The sequence below is a fragment of the Mustela nivalis genome (assembly GCF_964662115.1).
Source record: "Mustela nivalis genome assembly, chromosome: 10".
Lineage (NCBI taxonomy): Eukaryota > Metazoa > Chordata > Mammalia > Carnivora > Mustelidae > Mustela > Mustela nivalis.
Genome location: NC_139029.1, coordinates 53,373,970 through 53,394,271, shown reverse-complemented (window position 1 = coordinate 53,394,271; position 20,302 = coordinate 53,373,970). Strand labels below are relative to the sequence as shown.

Sequence of the window (20,302 nt, the reverse complement as noted above, 5' to 3'; positions counted from 1 at the left end):
ATGATGACACCTGATCTTGGACTTCCAGCCTCCATTACCACAAGGAATAGATTTCTGTTGTGTATAAGCCACCTGGTCTATGCTATTTTGTTATAGCACCCACAAAGACTAAGACACTCATCTATATGCACCCGCACTAACACATATACTCATATATACATATCCACACTCACACCCCACACACATAAAAAACTCACACTCATTCACACTTACCCTTTGCACTCACACACATATATAACACACATGCATATACATCACTCACACAGATGCACTCTCACCACACATACTCACACTCATCTATTCATACTTCACGCAAGGGCTATACCCATTCAGCACCAAGTTGCTTGCTTCTGATGTAAACATCCTATAAAAATGAAAGGTCATCTCACATTTCCCCAGTTGCAAGAGAAACATGGTCTCACTTTGTTCATAGACTAATGGGGTTTTACCTGGAGCTTCCTTTGGTGCCAAGACCTGAAATCCCCCTCTCCGCAGTGACAGGGTGTTCCTCTCATTGGGTTTCCCAGTAGTAATCAAAGTGAAAAAAAAAAAAAAAAAGCCACACACACATACGTCTTTGCTTCCTTTCCCAGTGAGGTCTGATTTGGGCCCCACCACAGAACACCTGATCTGGTTGCAGTGTTTCTTTTTAGTCTGTCATTTAGACAAGTCCCCATGTAATGGCAATATCCCATCAAATTCCCAAACCTGCCTGAGAGTAGCATAAGGAATCCCCAGTTGGAAGAATGGGGCAGGAGAGGCTCCAGACAGAAGGGGCAATGATTTCTACTCAGGAAAGGCTCCTAGCAGCAAGCACCATAGTACTTGATATCTTCCTTAGGAATCACTTCATCTCCCTAGAACTGTTTCTGTGTTTATAATGTGAGTGATGGGACTACACACTGCTTTCATTTCCTCTGGCTCTTGGGCTCTATAGTTCTGTGGTCTGAAGCTGGTCTGTTCATCTCAGTAACTATGGTCAGTCTTTTATTCCCACTCCCAGATAAGTGGTCTACTTAGGGCCCCTGAATAAGCCTAGGATTTTGCAGACAAGGACTTAATCCTGATATGGCCCCGAAAAACTGAGGACTAGATCCAACACTCCTTAAGGAGCCCCTCAGTCTGGATAGTCACCAAAGGTTGTCTTGGCCACCAAGTTGGAGAAGTTTCTAGAATCTACATTTTTGGTTTTGTATTTCAAGTCAGTTCCAGTCTAGCACCCACAATTCTGGCTCCACAAAAGAGGAAATTTTTTTTAAAGATTTATTTATTTATTTTAGAGAGAGAAAGAGAGGGCACACGAGTGAGTGAGCGAGCGCATGGGGAAGGGGCAGTGGGACAAGAACAGTGAATCCTCAAGCAGACAACCCCTTGAGCATGGAGCCCAATGCAGGGCTCAATCCCAGGGCCCTGGGATCATGACCTGAGCTGAAATCAAGAGTCAACTGCTTAAGAGGCTGAGCCACCCAGGCGCCCCCAAAGGGAAAATTTTATAACAATAAGAGATGCCCACCACAGCATGGACTGCTTACGGAGGGGAATTCTTCCTTTCCCAGATGGTCCCAGCAGAGGCATCCCTCTGTCTTGGGTGGAGTGGGAGCAATGTTTATGACAGGAAGGGTGGACTAGAAGAGAACTGAAGTCTTCTTGAATTCCAAGACCTCACTTCAGAATTTAGGATTTTCAAGGATTAGGGGCAAGTTTAAAATGAGAAGCAGAGAAGAATTTGCATATGCACGTGGGCTGAGCCTTACCTTTGGCTAACAAATGTTTATTGGAACTAAAACAGTATATCTTTTCAGATCACTGCTGAGGACATTTTGGGAGAAGGAATCTTTATGGAAGGAGGAATTTTGGTTTTAACCAGTGGCTTACTTGTGAAATGAAAACCAACAGCCAAGAATTGGACTGGGTTCTTCTATAATACCAATTATGGCTGCTCTAAATGTCTTGCTTTGAGAATTGCCTTGCTCTTAAACATGGCTTTATTTTAAAATAAATTTTAAGTTGCAGTTTTAGTTTCAAAGTGAAGAGCTTGATTATGACTCACCAAGCTATTTATAGTGGTCTCATACCAGACATTTTGTGTGCGTGTGAGAGAGAAAGGAAAAGAGGGAGAAAGAGCTCATTTCTTGCCTGGCTCATTTCTGAAAACTGAAGAAGATTGCAATTATCAAAATCTATCATGCTAACCCCATCAGAGGACTTTATACTCATTTCTCTGACTGTCTGGGTTTTGTACTCATCAGCTTCCTAATTCCAAAACTGTTGACTTACCCTTATGTGGAAGATGTGTAGGGAGAGGGATGCAGGGTTGAGGAAGGAAAAAGGAGCATAGCTCTCCTGGAAACCTCTTACGAGCATTCCAGTCAGGAGCTCGATTCAAATAGTATTTTCTTTTCATAAAGGTGAGTCATGATGTAGCAGAAAGAGGTCCGGATGGGGTTTCAATCTCAATTCTGAACTTAGTAGCTGGGTAAGTGTAGGAAGAACATCCCCTCTCTCTCAGTTTTTCCATTTGTTAAGTGGGGATGCCTCGTACCTACCTCACAGGGTTTTTAAGGGATTTCGTGAAACAACTGCCCCAGATTTCAGCACTTTGTGAAACTCTCACACCCTGTAAAAACATTAGGTCTTACTGTTTTCTGGAAGGTTCTTCCAGTTACTACTGTTTTACTACTATTACTGAAGAGCTGCTTTCTGTTCCTGTTCACACTATTTTCTACTATTACTTGAGTTCTTGAGGTAGAGCAGCCTTCTTTCCACCCTCTACCTTTTTGGCATCTACAGAAAATATATTCCTGAAAATCCATATCCACACACTTCTCATCTTTAATTTCCAAAAAAAGTGAATAAGGAAGGTGGCACAGTCATGGCTGGACATGTGGTCTGTAGGGAGGATAGGGTGACTGGGAGGGGCAACTGTCAGAAGAAATGCTGCAATGGGGTCAGAGGGTGGACAGGTCTGGGGAGGAAGGTGTGGAAGTGGATGAGGAAAAGATGTGGTTGTATGGAGGCGAGAACACAGAGCTCTCACTCTTATCTGACAAAAAAAAAATAACATTGAGTCAATGTCATGAGGATACTGTTGAGAAAATGAGTTCTAACTAAATCTTTGAAGCCTCATATAAAGCCATTATGGAAATAAAACATATTTTTTTACCTTGAGACATTGTCCAAACATATAATTCTTTTAATATAACAATTATATCTCAGTAAAAACAAAATAAGACAAAAAATAATTAAATATATAATTCTCTTGAATTTTACACTGACACTGAAAACTTACCTTCCAGAAAAGAGAAATCTGTTGTCTACTGTAGTCAATGTGCTGTTTCATGTACCAGACATCCAACGTCCCTGTAGGCTCTGTTTTGAAGGGGAAAAAACACATTTTTTGGTATCAGACACACACACACACACACACACCCCCATCCACAGATGCCCAATATAAAACCTTTCAAAGGCAATTACTTATTTAATAAATAACTCTGGGAGAGTAGGATTATAGAACAATTTCAATTTTCTTTGTGCCCCAGTATTGATTTCCTTTTGTTAAACAGTGAACATGTATATTGTTGGCCATAGAAAATACGAGGTTACCTTAAAAATAAATTTTAAAAAATGGTAAGGAAATTAGACTCCTAACATACTCTTAAAATAGGTATTGATAAAATAACTCAGAGAAAGTATGTGTGGTTTCTTCTTTTTTGTTGGAATGCAGAAAGAATTCTCAGCAGAAAAATAAAACCATTAATCATAAGGAAAATATTTTCTAATCCTATAAAAATGTAAAATACAAATGATAAACTGTGTTCACTTCCATTCCTGAACTTACCATGTTGTGGCATAATTACTTGGTTTTATGATCATTAGGCAATGATCTACTTGACAGGAAGGCCTATCTCATTCATCTTAATATCCCTCACACCTATGTAGTGCTTAGAAGGTAACAGGCTTCCAAAAACTCTTTTTTAGGTGATGAGTGAGCAAACGGACAATTAAGGCAATATTAGCTACTTCATGCTAAAACACAGGCCGAACTGATAGAAGGAATGACCACTAATCCATAACATAATGGTCAAATATGACCTAATTTAATTCAAAAAAGTCAATCAAAGAGATTAGAAAAGGAACTGGACAATCAACTCCTATGTGTGTAAGAAAAAGACTGTGTGTGCACACGTGAGTGGGTGAAATAGTGTATTTCTTCCATTATCAGATTTGTTTTGATTTACAGTCAGGGGTGGACTCCACAGAAAGAGTCCCTGAAAATAGTCTTCTACTACAGCAATGTAACTTGTTTATCACTGACACTTAGAGTGTATTGAGATGAAGCTACATAGGAGTTCCTTTTCGAGTGACAATTTCCATTTAACCAGATGGAAGTCTCCAAAACATTACGTCCCAGCAGGAAAACAGAGGACAAGCAGCCAGGGAGAGAAGAAGAGAAAGTGGGAAAGGAAGGGAGCACATGGACCTGCACACACTATGGGCAGGTCCTGCAGGGGCCCACTCACAGTTATTTCCCCTGTCATCCTTATCCCACAGTGTACGCAGCTCTAATGCAGTGGTTAAAGTGTGAGCTCCAGAGCTAGACCATCTATGGGCAAATCCCAGCTCTGTGATCTTGAGCAAATGTTAACCGCGTCCTTAAGCCAGTTTCCTCATCTGCAAAATGAGTGTCGTAGTTCTATACGTCACATGGGGCTGTTGTGAGAATTAAATGAATAGAAGCATCCTGACCTGTGATAAGAATTCAATAAATTTAGCTGTTGCTGTTTTGGAAAATGAAATGCTGGGAGCCTAAGGAACTTGTTCAAGGTCCCAGAAATAGTAAGTGGTGAAGCCAGGTTTTGAACACTTGTCTGTTTCATCCCATAGCCCAAGCTCTTTGCTCTGTACCCTGCAGTTATCTGGCTCTGAGAAGGCTTACAATTTCTCTACAGTACTTCCACCCCCAATAGGTGCTCTTTCATATTCTAATCTCTTTCTTTGTCACACTTCCTTTTCCTGACTCTCTCACCCTCTTTCCTATCTGTTTTTTTCAAAACTTTATTCATTTATTTTCTTCCCCTCTCTTCCCACTAGTGGTAACTTATACCTTTGCAGTGAGGACCTAAAGATAAGAAATGTTTATTTAAGACATTCTGAAAATGCTCTCCATCCTTCAGGATTATGAACAGAAACTCAGAAATCAAGCCTAGGACTTTTTTCCTACTAGTCCAGATGCAAAAAGGTGGGGGGGGGGGAACAACACAAGCAACAGAAGGAAAGGGGACCTGAGAGTTATCAACCACCTACTATGTTCCAGAAACATCTGGACACTTAATAATCTGTACATTATCTCATTTAATGAGGACTAGGAGGCTGACAAAGGTTAAATGATCTACACAACACTTGGGGCTGGTGAATGGCAAAGCCAGGAGTTGAGCCCAAGTTCCACTGTTCCCAAAGACCCTGATCTTCCATTACAGTATACTACAATAAACAAAGATCTGAACAAACTAGATAATCCAGACATTGACTACATAATCAGGATTTGGAATCCTGGGTGTGCTCAATGTCAAAGCCAGCTGACTTGTTAGTGCTAATGTCTCTAGTTAATTACATATTGGTAAGAAATTTGAAGGAACACTCATTGCCTTATTAAAGATCTATAACCTACCAGATTACTGTGGAGCTAAGAATTGAATTCTAGAATCACAGTCTCTTCAAAGGAAAAATTGCAAGTGAAACTGAAATTTTAATGGTGCCCACCTGCTGAGTTAGCCTCTATTGGAGAGAAATCATTAGTTGAATCTGTGTGAGTTTCAAAGTACAAAATTTCATGACCAGGGGTGTTAAACCACTGCTGCTTAAAGCAACATAAGAGCTGATATTAAAGAGAATCTCTGACATTCAATTGACACAAAATCACTTGAAGTTCTAACCTCAGTGTTATCTAACAAAGGCAGATAAAACTATTATAGGCAGGCCAGAAAAGGAAAGTCAAAGGCCAAGTCCAAGTGATTACAAAACAAATGGACACAAATGATTAAAAATACAAATATTGAGAAATGGAAGTCAGGTCTCCTGAGATGAAACTACCTCTTATATAATAAATGGGAAAACTACAGGGTTGAATATAGTCACCCGCATGAAAAGCAGCAAAGATCCTAAATTAAGCAGGAGATGGGTCTAAATGACCTTGAGGGTGCTTCCAACTCTAAAATCCCAAGATTCTGGGTTTCTGTGAAACAGTACGTGTGGCAAACAAATCAGAGTCAATCCAAGTGCTTCTGAGATAAGCATCCATATCTCAAGTCAGGCAAGTGCAGGGATGTGGTCAAGGGCAACTGAATTGCAGGTGGAAAGCAATCTCTCAATAGAGGTTTTCACAGGCAGTGAGGAGGAGTATAAAGATTTCCAAGAACAGTGAAATGGAGAATTTACCACAAAGAGAATATGGAAAAGACATTATCTCAAGAGAATTTAACACAAAGAATATATGGAAAAGGCATTACCTAGGGAGGTTTCAGGTAGTGGACTAAATGCAGCTCATGAGATTTTTTGGTCCAAGTCATGCTCCAACCAGGACAAGGCAGAGATAAGTTATTTGTTGCCCTGGTTCCTCAATATCCACTTTTTGGGGATGACACATTTATTTAAAATCTAGTTTTAAACAATTAGATTCAAACAGATCTTGTAAGTATCTACTTGATTAAACAAGTTTTAATTTCAGATGTTATCACTAGCTATGCCTGCACAGGACGCCTTGCACAGACTCCCCCATTCCTCTTCCTTCTTGATTAATGATGTTTAACACTTGATTCACTCTTTCTTTTCACCTCTTTCTGTCACCTCTTTTACTGTCATGAAGGGCCACCAGGTTATTTCTTCCCAGGAGCTGGTATCGTCATTCCCTCTGCCTGCCCACTTCTAATGATATGTTTCTCTCAACAGATGTTTCTGTTTCATACTTCCCTGAGCAAAAAGAAGTAATTAGGCAGGGGTTCCCTCATCTTTTCACCATGGAAACTTCCAAAATTCACCATTAATTCCCAAACATAGCACTCCTACTTCCATTACATTTCAACCCCTTAACCTGAGTGCTTAATCCTATCCTCTCTTGCTTTATCAAGGATCTTTCCTCCACTTCTCATGTATCATTAATTTCTCCCTCTCCGCTGGGACCTTATCATTACCTTGAAAAATCATTACATTTTCTCTGATCCTAAAACAAAACAAGCCAAAGCATTTCCTGATACCTCGTCCTGCTCCAGTTACTCCCTTGCATCTCTGCTCTCCTTCATAGAACTTCTTGGAGAGCTGTGAATTGTCCTGTCTTTAGTCCCTCACCTCACACTCACTCTCAACCTACAGCACCTTAGATTGTCTCCCCATCATTCTACTGACACTGCCTCTGGTTGGCAGTGAATCTGTGTTGCCAAATCTAAGAGTCACTTCTTTGTTCTTATGTCATTGGACTACTGAGCAGCCTTTGACATAGTTGGGGAAGCTCTCCTTTTTTTTTTTTAAATATGTATTTTTTAGAAATATAATCTTTTAACATTTTTTAAAAGATTTATTTATTTATTTGCGAGAGAAGGGAAGAGAGAGGGAGAGAGTGCCTGCTAGGAGTGGGGCAGAGAGAGAGGGTGAGAGTCCCAAGTGGACCCTCCGCTGAGTGCAGAGCCCGATGCGGGGTTCAATCTCATGACCCCAAGACCATGACCATAAGATCATGACCTGAGCTGAAATCAAGCATCAGATGCTTAACTAACTGAGCCACCCAAGCACCGCGTTTTTAACATTTTTAACATCCAGGTCACAAGTGAAGAGCTCGTTTCTTGATAGAAGAAGGGAGGTTTCACCCATACTAAAATTAATGGAGGCGTTGTGCCAAAGTGCTGATGGGAAACAAAACAAGTTGTATTACAGTATAAAATTATGATTAGTTCAGAAACAAGCAAAACTAATTATTGTTTAGAGATACATACATTTCTCAAACCTATGAGAAAAGTACTGATAAATGTACAGGATAATAGTTACCTCTGGGGAGGAATGACGGGGTAAGAATATATCGGTAATTTTATAGTATTTAAGTTGAATGGTGAGTTCATAACTGCTCATTCTGTTGTTATCCTTTGTAAGAATATCCTAGCTTAAACTAGGATAATCATAGTGGCAACAGAAGGAATGAAGAGGTTCTGAATATGTTTAGGAGAGTCAAGTGCTAATATAGGGGAACAGGGGAAAAGGAGAATTTTTTTTTAAAGGAGAATTTAAGGATAATTTCTTGGTTTTTGACTTCACTAACCAGGGAGATGGTGGGATTGTTTACTGAAATAGAAAATACTGAAACTGAAGTATTTTAGAGATTTTGTCTAGGCTATGTGTGGTTCAGAATGTCTGTTGATATCTAGGTGAAGATATGGAACAGGCTACCAGAGCACAAATCTGAAGTTTTGGAGGGAGTCCAAGACTGAAACTATATACTCTACCTACCTACCTACCTATCATCTGTCTGTTTAGTTTTAGAGCCATGGGACTGGATAAAGTCACCTGGGAAAACAAGAGCGCCATAGGGGTTGACACTGTGAAGAGAAAAATGACCAGTAAGAGACCAAGAAGAACTGACCAATAAAGCAAAATAAAATCCAGGAATATGAGATTTCACAAAATTCAAAAGAATCTAGTACTTCAAGGAGAAACTAGCTCCCTTCTCCTACTGCAATGACCTTGGAAGACTTATATGTTCTAGGTGAGGGAAGGCCACAAAATTCCCTTGGAATTTTGCATTTCTTCTTGGTGTTGTATCCTCCAGGAATCTTTCCCTAATGTTCCAAAATAGACTATAAGTCCTTGAGTTTGAGGGTCTGACTTGTTATCATTGTATCCCAGCACCTGGCATAGTTCCTGATACACAAACACCTTCCTCACAGATCAGCATATATTTTTCATTGGTTTCTGTTTGGAAGGCTACAGGGAAAGCATTTCTTCCTTTGGGATAATCACCATCTTATCAAATAATTGAACCCAGACATTGATTTCTTCCAGGATAGGTGCTGGGCTTAGAGGGGACCAAAAAAAGAAAGAAAGGGCAGAGACTGTCATTAGATCTCAAGCAACATTTTCCTTCTAATGAAAATGTTAGCATGTAAGCCTCTTTCAAAGGCTAAGAACTTTTCATTCTCATCTTCTCAGGTCTTATGGAAGAAGACACAAATATATATTCAAGTTTAGCTAGTTTAAGAGTCAGCAAATGATGGCCTCTTGGCCAAATCTGCTCCCTGTTTTGGTACAGCCTGTGGACTAACAATGGTTTTTTAATTTTTGTTTTTACATTTTTAAATGGCTGAAAACAAAGAGAAGAATAGTTTTTTGTGACATGTGAAAATTACATAAAATTCAAATTTGTGTCCATAAATAAGGTTTTATTAAGACATAGCTTTGTCTATATATTTATACACTGTCATTGGCTGCTTGTACACTGTAATAACAAATTTTAGTACTTGACAGAGATATGGTCTGCAAAGCAGCAAATATTTACTGTCTGGACCTTTACAGAAAATTTTGCTGACCCCTAAGCTAGACTGTTATGAAGTACTTGACAACCAAAATGGTAAAATAATCTCTAGTATTTAATTGGCCTTTTCAGCCCAAGGTAACTGAGGGATGCAGAGTAAAGAGTTCAGGCTATGCAATGAACAGACCAGTGTTCAAAACCTGGCTTCTCTACTTATTCTGGAACCTTGAACAAGCTCCTTCCCAAATGAAAAAAACAATAGCTAAATTTATTGAATCCTTACCATGGGTCAGGACTCTTGTCTTCATTTAAATTTACCCATCTTGGCAATATTTCAGAATTACAAATTACTAATTTGTAATTACAAATTACAAACTTGAGATGGGGTGGTTGCAATGGGTAACCCTACATTTTCTCCCCTCTGGGGGGGGGGTCTCTCACCAATCACCCATGCCATCACCTATGCTGGGGAAGGGTTATTCCTTTTACTGCTCTGCCATGAGTTTGAGCATGAAGCATTTTCTTTATTCGTTGTCCATAGTATAGATTACAGAACATGTAAACTGTACTTTAAAAAATGGTGAATGAGCGGACAAAAACACTTAATTGATACTACAGCTCTGAGGAATGGCTTGTTCATCTTTCTTTTGGAGTCTCCTCCTGGGTGTTCTGAATGCTGAGGGAAATCACCTCCCCCCAACACCTGGGCATATTCTCAGGCAAGTCTGGAGGCCATGCAGCCCAAACTCAACTGTTTTCCACTACAGTCTAAATATGGTTGCTCAGTTCCCAGTATCAGGCCTGCTTTTGACAGATAAGGGCTGAGGGACTGTCTTCCTTAAGAGAGGAAAGCAAGTTCTTTTCTCCTACTCCTTATTTAGTGGCCATTTAAAAAGTGTTTTTCATGGAGGACCATGACAGAAGTTGAATTTGATGACATAGGAAAGAGCCATATGGAGTAAATAAAACCCTCCATCTCTGATGACGTGATCTAAGTAACTGCCCAATCCACCAGGAGATAACATTGCTCTCAGTTTTGAGCAGCAAAGGCTGCAAAGGGCTCTATCATAAGGTCATTCACAGCTTTAAAAACTAAAAAAAAAAAAAAAAAAAAGAAGAAGAGAGAGAGAGAGAGAGAAAGCTTACCAGTAATTTTTTAAATGCCAAGTTACATATGAGTACAGAGCCAAAGGCTGAAAGGAAAACGTTCTTAAAAAAAAAAAAAAAAAAAAAGTTCACACCTTTTAGGTGATATCAGTTGGTGTTTCATAAAGAAACTGATGACAGAAGCAGTGGTAAGGGGTGAAAACCATACCGCTCAGAGTAAGAGGGAAGAGGTCTTGCATCAACCCACAGAAGGATCAAACACAGTCAAAGGAAATGCAGACATTGAAAGGAAGCCAGCAGAGCTTGGTAAACGTGGTATCTCAGAGGATGGGTTTCTTCACAAATGTCTGCGATTACTCTGAACGAGCCAGTTCCTTGGTTTAATTCATAACTGTCCACGAGTTCACAACCATAACAAGCTGCTGCACTCATTGTTATGATAGTGGTTTATTTTAGGGGCTATGAGAAAGTTACTGTTCTACCTTGAAGTGTTTTTAATTCAACACGTAGACACTTAAAAAAAAAAATCCTTTTCACGCATCTCCAAACAGGTCATTATTAAATGTCAGTAAGAATGACAAGAATTCACAAGCCCAGAGTTTCCCTGGTTTATAGTTAAGCCTAATGTGATAGAACTTAAAATCTTCTCAGCCTATTTACTACCTTGGCCTTGGACATAAAATATGGCCCATTTTCAAAAATTTTATCTGTAGGACACATAAACAAAGTATAATCCATGAGGTATTTAAAATATACATTACTTTGACTATGTGTAATAAAAGAATAAAAAGAGTAAGCTCTGGATTAGAAAAAGGACAAACATTTAAACGGAGAACAAGTGGCTCAACATTAAGAGATTTATATCATAAGGGGTGCCTGGGTGGCTCAGTGGGTTAAGCCTCTGCCTTCCAGCTCAGGTCATGATCTCAGGGTCCTGGAATAGAGCCCCGCATTGGGCTCTCTGCTCACAGGGAGCCTGCTTCCTCCTCTCTCTGCCTGCTTCTCTGCCTACTTGTGATCTCTGTCTGTCAAATAAATAAATAAAATCTTAAAAAAAGTAGATTTATATCATAAAATGAGAGGGAATAAATTAGAATTTGTTGGGTGGATTTATTTAAAAATTTTTTTAAAATACGGAATGCAATTAATATAAGAATAAAGGAAGAATACACAATTATTCTACAATTTATATATTAGGTATTTTATCTCATCAGGTAGACCCTTTGGGTCCTTGAAAGTCACTGGGGTATAACTGGTAAGTGCCATCAACTCTCAAAGGTCATTAACAGAAAATGAATGTAACTTGTATCATGAGACTAACTTACAGGCACACATATCCATAAATTTTACAAATAAGCACTTAAGAGTTTCTCACTTGAATATTTCAAAATCTCCACGTAATAAAATAATGGATTATATGACAATAATTTTTCTTCTGAGCCAAATATACAGATTAAGAGAAGCTGTGTAGTATGTCACTAAATGAGTGCTTTTAAAAACTAATACTCAGATGGCTACTTCTTGTATATCCAAAGATTTGCTAATATTGACATAAAGCTCAGACAGGTAATTTTGCTCCAATAAAATTACACCTTCAAAAGCTGTCTTTCCTATAATTGCCAAAAAGAAAATTCTATCAGACTGAGAATTATATTTGATATCCTTTCCGTAGCTATGGGCAGTCTGGTGGCCCTCACTTGAGCAGTGAGTATCAAAGGCATGATGAAGGCAGTGCCATAATATTTAGAGGAGAGAGGATTGCTGGATGTTAAACTTTATTTAAAATGTTATGTCTCCTGAGTCTGTCTTCTTTCAAGCTTTTAATTTTCATAGAATACAGAAAGTAAAATGTATCAGGTTTTAACTTCTATAAAGGAATGAAATTACTGGTTATGGTTTTGTGGAATGAGAGAGTTCCTGAGATAAGAAGTGAAATAGAAATAAGAGTTATAACCAAACATCACTAAAGCATCAGCTGGTAACCACAGGACAACATGTGGCAAGCAAGGGTGGGACTAACTGAATGTTAAAATTTCCTAGCAATATAAACATATCGCCCTGGACAATTACAGTGTTTAAGCTAATGTCAAAGTTAACTTGTTAATTAATATACTCATTTACTTGTTCATTAATGCATTAAATTAACTTGTTGGTTTAGTACCAGTACTTAGAGATCCTAGTCCAAGGAAATCCTTATATCTTCCTCTCCCTCTCGTCTCTCTCCTCCCTCTCCTCCCACTCGCCTCTTTAAAAACACATACCTTCTTCCGGTGTTTGTGTTCTCAACGATTCACTCCAATCACTCCAACTCCCTTTATATAGATGTAGCTTAGAGGAAATCTGAAATTCATACTCTGTAAATGGCTTCAGATCCAGCAAATCATGTCTTCCTTTGGCATTTGTAGTACTGACCTTGAATCAGACAAGATTTTTTTAAAGGGGTCTATTTAAATTAAAGAATTCTGACATACATAGGTAAGAAACTTGAGTTAATAACTCCTTCTGTTTTATTTTAGATCTGTCATTCATTGAGAAGACAATGACAGGGTTATTGAATACAAAGGATGTTTATATGAATTAACTTCTCAATAAAAACAAACTCTGGGGTCTAAGAACCCATCTATAAAGGCCCAAGGGGGATCCTGAAACAAACTGAAAAATACCAATTTTCAAAAGAGCCTTGGAGAATTTTCTAGAGATTATTATTTATTTGGTCATAATTACAATGCGATAAATGTTTCTTTTAAAATAATTCTTTTGTGGGTGCCTGGGAGGCTTACTCATTAGGCATCTGCCTTTGGCTCAGGTCATGATCCCAGGGTCCTGGGATGGAGCCCTCCCTAGGGCTCCTTGCTCTGCAGGGAGCCTGCTTCTCCCTCCCTCACTCCCCCTGCTTGTGTTCTTTTTCTTGCTGCATCTCTCTCTGTCAAATAAATAAATAAAATCTTTTTAAAAATAAGATAAATATTTTATTTATTTGAAAGAGAGAGAGAGAGAGAGAACAAGAGCAAGCATGAGCAGAGGTAGGAGCAGAGGGAGAGGGACAAGCAGACTCTCTGCTGAACAGAGATCAGGGCTCAATCCCAGGACCCTGAGATCATGACCTGAACTGAAGGCAGATGCTTAACTGACTGAAGCATCCAGATTCTAACACAGACATAGAATTGACTTCAAAAAGAAAACTGTATATTAAAAAATTAATTACTATATTTCTCCTGAGTTTCAGCTATATGTGGAACTTACCTTTTGTTATTATTATGAGTCATTATATTTTACAAAAATACTAGGAGGAATTATAATCTTAAATTTAATTGTAAAAAAATTAATGTCTAATATTAGATCAAATTGTGGGTCTTTATTTTTGGAATATTCAATTCCATATGAGTTTCTATGGACAATTCCTAATACTCCTCCTTCTAATATGTTAAAAAAATTACTAAAAAGTAATACAGAGGGAAGGGTAACAGAAAAAGGTGAAATGAGTCCTTTACTAGAAATAAACCACAGAAAATTAATATTGGTTTACAGAAGCCAATGGCTTCTTAGCCATGAAGTGGCTAAAAAAATTTCACAATCAGGGACACCTGGGTGGTTCAGGTTTAATCCCAGGGTTCTGGGAGTGAGTCCCACATAGGGCTCCTAACTCCATAGGGAGCCTGCTTCTTCCTCTGCCTCTGCCTTTCCCCACCCTTCCCTGCTTGTTCCCTCTCTCTCTCTCAATTAAAGAAATAAAATCTTTTTTTTTTAAATTTATTTGACAGAGAGAGATCACAAGTAGGCAGAGAGGCAGGCAGAGAGAGAGGAGGAAGCAGGCTCCCTGCTGAGCAGAGAGCCCGATGTGGGACTCGATCCCAGGACCCTGAGATCACGACCCGAGCTGAAGGCAGCGGCTTAACCCACTGAGCCACCCAGGCGCCCCAAGAAATAAAATCTTTAAAAAGCATTTCAGAATCAGTGATCAGAACTAAAGATGGTTCTTAACAAGTAGAGGTATATGTGACTTATCTGATATGTCCCAAGTGTGTACTTCAGGCTACACATTCTTAAGCTCCGTATTTCGCCGGCAAGAAAATACAGAGACCTGTGCAGTGATATTAAGAGCCCCTCCCTGATTTTCCCATTTACTCTAAAAAGCATTACCATTTCCCAGGGCCCACTGCTGTTGGGCCGATATCTGAGTCGGTTAAGCAGCACCAGTCCCTCATCGCTCCACCGAAGGATACATCTGCTCACAGAAGCATTCACACATTTGATTCTGATGTCCCACGGGGGAAGAGGTCTCACTGGTAATCAGGACAAACAAAAGAGTGTGATTCAGGCTCCACAATCAGAAATAAACTTTGTTTTGATGTGAGATAAAAAGACTTGAACAAAACTCATTTCTAAGATACATGAACACCAAAGTTGGTGAAATATAGAAGACAGAAACCCCTGGCTTTCAGAGAAGAAACAGGTTGATTCACTATGAAATAATTAAAATAATCCTTATCTATCCTTATTTTTACCAAATAAACTACCTCCAACATTAGTGATAGTGTCAACTGCATTTAATCCAATATATCAAGAAAACCAGTGTGCCAAACCTGAGAGTCTCAATGGCTGAGAAGACAGAGATGGCTAGTGGTGATCACCTCTCAGAAAGGGAAGAAACGCTAGTAGGAGAAGGTCATGTGGAAGGGGCAGAGGAACAGAGAACACAGGAAAAGAGGAAGAAGGAAATAAGGGACCTTACAGAGGAATAGTCAATGTGAAGAAATGGAAGGTAAGATGGGGAGAAGAATGATAGGAAAATATATAGTAAATGCCTATGTCAAGACTCATAGCATTATGTGAGCAAAGAGGTGCTGTGGGAAGAGAGGAGACACACACAGTGGAGGCCAGAACTTAAGGCAGGCCAGAAGCCCAGGCCTACTTCGGATAGTCAGAACTTGGCCATGCTTGAGATTGGCCTCTGATTCAATTGCTAATTATATTTGCTCAGAAATGCGCTGGGATTGGCTTTGTCTGGCTCCCAAGGTGATGAGAGGAATGGAAGTAGGTATTCTCAGAGAAAGATGTGTTTGTACCTTGATACACTTTATCAGAGTTGTCACCTATGCTGGGGCCCAGCAGGTAGCCTATCTCAGAACAGTGGAGTAACCATGGGGTTAAAAAGACACCTCTGCCAAGATGTGCCTATACTGAGCTTCATGAATAACCTTGCAGGACCCTCTCCTCAGTCGAATGGTATCACTGGTAGCTAATGCCTCCATAGGACTGGGCTCTTTTTTCTCCAACACAAAGAATAATATTGAATATTTAATTTCATATAATCATCTCTATAAAGTTCTAGCATCATACACCCTTTTACTTGCATCAAATATCTATTCTTTGTGACACTGTCCCTTTTGAAAAAAACATATAGAACATTCAAGTGATGTTTAAAATAATGTTCATACACCAGTGAATGATACCTGTAAAAAGTAAAATAAATTGTACCTATGTCCAGGAATGTAAATGTGGATGGAAATGATGAAGCACTTCCAAGGCTATTATTAGCAGTAACCTTGGCTGTGTAGCTGGATTCGGGCATTTCAGGGGTTAGACTGACTCCAAGGTCCAAATGGTCACAATAATGACCATTACATTGCTTCTGCCAAGTTAAATTTTTTGGTCCACTTAACCTATAAATAAAAGACAATTGTGTTTAGCAAGATACTTTATGAGTTACTTGCTCCTTCTAGTACAAAGGAATAAAATATTAAAATATTTAAAATTCTAGACATTTTGTTAAGGTCAGTCTAATTACTAGGAGATACATTATGGGGATATTTATATTCTATGCTCATAAATAGGAGCATATTTTCTCCCCTCTCCCCTTTCTCAGTAGGACTGAGACTTTTTGATGTTCATATAGATAAGTAACCATAGCTACACTGCCTAAATTCCCAAACCCTGGCTGACATTCTGGCTCCTCAGGACAGATCTAAGTTTTATACAAAGCACCCAAAGCCACCTAGGCATTTTCTGCACAAAAGTGCCAGTTTTTAGTACACACTGGAACCCTGGGCTCCACTTCCTTTCCCCCATTTCCTGCTCACTTTGGCATAGAGCAAACCAGCTGGGTCTTTGGATGGGATTATGGGATCAACTCCAGGGAACAGACTCCCAGACTCTCCTTTGTGAGGACTTTCAGGTCAGGTGAAGGTGCTTTAATAGGAAACTCCTCCAAAGCTAATGGAAAGCTACCACAAGGTTGAGTCTATTTATGTATTATGACCCCCAAGAGTTTGCAGCTGTAAAACAGGGAAGCGATATAATACAGCCAGTTTAACCCTATTACGGCAGGGAGGAACATCCATAACATGGACCTTGAATGCCCTGAAGAAATTTCCAAGTTAGAGCTCAGATCCAAGACCTTAGTTCCCACACTGCAGATGAAATTAACCAGTTTTAATTGATGAACCCTAGACTTTTTTCTTAAGTACCTAATTACCTAGAGGTGTCTAATGCTTCTCTCTGGTAAAAATAAAACTCTTAGATATTTCTAAGGTAGTCTAAGATAACACCTACAAAATAGCTGCAAAAATACAGTCTTTCACTCACTGTAAAGTATACGCAGTATATAGATGGGTGTCTTGTCCTCTGTCCCAGGTGCATGTCACAGTCCCACGTTCACCCTTCTGTATACAAGATAAGTTTTGAGGCTGTTCTGGAACAACTTTAAAGACAAAGTGCAAAGCCTCATATTTTAAGCAGCACACAGTCAATATCTCAATCATATTGTTAATATTTGGCAATAAGATAACAATATTTCCCCTATGTTTAGATTCCATCAAGTTTAAATTTGTTTCCAAGGCATGAATATCTTCTAAGAAACAATAGTGAATATGGATCAAACCTGCCAAGTCCTATACATTTTATCAGGTTTTTTTTCAATTAGACCTCACAGTAGCACCATGAAGTATTTATTGTTACTATCCTCAATTTATCCAAGAGGAAACTAAGACTTAGAGGCGAACTATCTTGTCCCAAATTATAAAACTGTGAAGTGGCAGAGTCAGGGCTCCAGTCCAGGAGTAGCTAACTTGAGTCAGAGCATTTTACCACCACATTCCCCCATTCTCCCTGACAGGTGAGCATCCAGGACTAGCTCTATTACTACTGGTGAGGTTGAGTTTACTTATCTAGAGTGAAGTAATTCAAATATTAGAAACCTCTAAAGATTAGATCCATGGACTGGATATTCGCTGCCAAGACATTTCCAGCCACTGGCCCTAGACATGTCTTTTTGGGCTGTACCAGCTAAATCCAGGTATAGCATCACCTGGAACACTTTATAAATGTTTATAAACTGATTCTTATTTACATGGACACTGAGTACCTTCCATGGGCTGGGCATTACTAGCTATGGACATACAAATATGTACACGGCAGGCAAGGTCCCTTCTATTAAGGGTGTGTATTTGTAAATTAAGCCATTTTATAGTCAAAGGTAAACCCAAAGCTAGGAGTTTCTCAGATTTAGTGGAGGTAAGAGAAAATACTGTTACTCATTCATCTCATTCTACTCTAATACTGCTACCCACATGTAAGAGATGTTTCATTTGGGTGAGATAAAACAATTATACCACTGGGGAACCAGGGTGGCTCAGTGGATTAAGCCACTGCCTTTGGCTCAGGTCATGGTCTCAGGGTCCTGGGATCCAGCCTTGTATCAAACCCTGCATCGAGCCCTGCATCTGGCGCTCTGCTCAGCAGGGGGCCTGCTTCCTCTTCTCTCTCTGCCTGCCTCTCTGCCTACTTGGGATCTCTCTCTGTTAAGTAAATAAATAAATAAAATCTTAAAAAAAAAAAAAAAAGCCCTAGATATTGTCTGTACCAAAACAAAACAAAACTATAATGGATGGGATAAATGGCTTTTTTGGTGTATGTGTCTTTAGCAAACATCACAGACCTGGGCACGATAATTGCCCCCTATGTGATAGTAGACAGATTAACTTCTCACAAGTTCGGTTTCTTCATCTATAAAATGGGTATACAATATGTAGCTCATATAGTTTTATTTAATGGAATAATAGACTTTGTTTTCCTGAAAGAAGACCCTCTCTCTCTCTATATATATATATATGAAATATGTATATCTTATATTGAATATATATGAACTATACACATACAAACACACACACACACACACACACACACACACATACTGTATACAGTTCCCTGGGAAAGGGTGCAGGGAAGGAAATATTTTGAGCATGGTTAAATGTATATATACACTGTATATGTTTGTATACATAACTATTTATGACTGATGCACTTAGACTACTACCTTAACTTCTCATTTTCTGTAGAACTTTTTGTTTATCTTGGAACCAATAAAAATTGTCTTGTTCTTCCATTAATTTTCTTATTATTAATATAATTCCAAACTCTCAAGCCGATTATCTGAACCACTATTCCACATATTCAAATGCTATTTCATTTGCCTGAAGACCTCTTTCTTGGGGCCTTAGGAACTATCCAACAAGACAGGTTTGCTTCTGAGCCTGGAACATAGCTGTTATTCTGATATTGCCCATCCTTAGTATAATGGAAGTTCCTTTATTTTTTCAGTGTTTGATCTCCTGTTTCTTAAATCCAATTCTTTCTTCTTCCCTGATTCAATTATTTGTGTTGGTAAGATACATCCTCCAGTAATTCCTTGGAAAAGGGTTCAGGGAGGAAATATTTTGAGCATGATTAAAAATGTTTTCATTCTACCTTCACACTTGACTGACACCTTGGCTATGTATTGAATTCTGAGTTGAAAAGAATTTTCATCCAGGATTTTGGAGATGATGCTCTGTTGTCTTCTACATTCTTCTAAATTCAGGTCTGAAGCCAGGGACACCTGGGTGGCTCAGTTGGATGAGTGTCTGTCATTGGCTCAGGTCATGATCCTGGGTCCTGGGATTGAGTTCCACATGGGAAAGGGCTCCTTCTCCCTCTATCTGCTTTGTCTGCTCTGCTGGCTGCTCTCCCTGCTTATGCTCTCTCTGACAAATAAATACAATCTTTAAAAAAAAAAAAAGAAGCCTGAAGCAATTTTGATTCTTGAACCACTGTTTTTAATTTTCAGTAAACTGCAGAATCTTTTCTTTGTCCCCACTTTTCTGAATTTTCACAAAAATATGCTTAATGAGGGTCTATTCTCCTCTGGATTCTCAGAGTTCATACATTCTGGGAAGTTTTATCCTTCAGTTTGGGAAAAAGTCTTGAATTATTTCTCTGTTGATTCTCTCCTATTTTTTCCTTTCTAAAAATCCCTAGTTTTTATAGGTTGGATCTTACTCTAATTTTATATCTTATCTTCTATATTTTTAAGTTCTTGGTCTTTCTGCTCATCTATCAGGGGAAAATCTCCTCAGTATATAGATCCACCCTCCTATTAAATTTTTAATTTATTTATCTTTGGGAGGAATGTTTTCTATTCTCTGAGTATTTCCTTTCCACACAGCATCCTATTTTCATTCTTTTTTTTTTAAAGATTTTATTTTTATTTATTTGACAGACAGAGATCACAAGTAGGCAGAGAGGCAGGCAGAGAGAGAGAGAGAGGAGGAAGCAGGCTCTCCGCGGAGCAGATAGCCCGATGCGGGGCTTGATCCCAGGACCCTAGGATCATGACCTGAGCCGAAGGCAGAGGCTTTAACCCACTGA

The 20,302-nt window shown here is 39.0% G+C and overlaps 1 protein-coding gene across 14 annotated transcripts in view; it reads right to left on the bottom strand.

Moving 5' to 3' along the window:
• The window catches only part of IL12RB2 (interleukin 12 receptor subunit beta 2), an 80,987-nt gene that overhangs the window by 35,712 nt on the left and 24,973 nt on the right, over positions 1–20,302 (bottom strand). For all 14 annotated transcript variants that reach the window (XM_082686424.1, XM_082686416.1, XM_082686428.1 and 11 more), the window contains 5 exons: positions 17,204–17,318; positions 16,097–16,281; positions 14,759–14,901; positions 12,880–13,030; positions 3,290–3,369 (listed from right to left, as the gene is read on the bottom strand). In XM_082686424.1, coding sequence (XP_082542550.1) covers positions 3,290–3,369; positions 12,880–13,030; positions 14,759–14,901; positions 16,097–16,281; positions 17,204–17,318 — 674 coding nt within the window. The remainder of the gene's footprint in view (positions 1–3,289; positions 3,370–12,879; positions 13,031–14,758; positions 14,902–16,096; positions 16,282–17,203; positions 17,319–20,302) is intronic.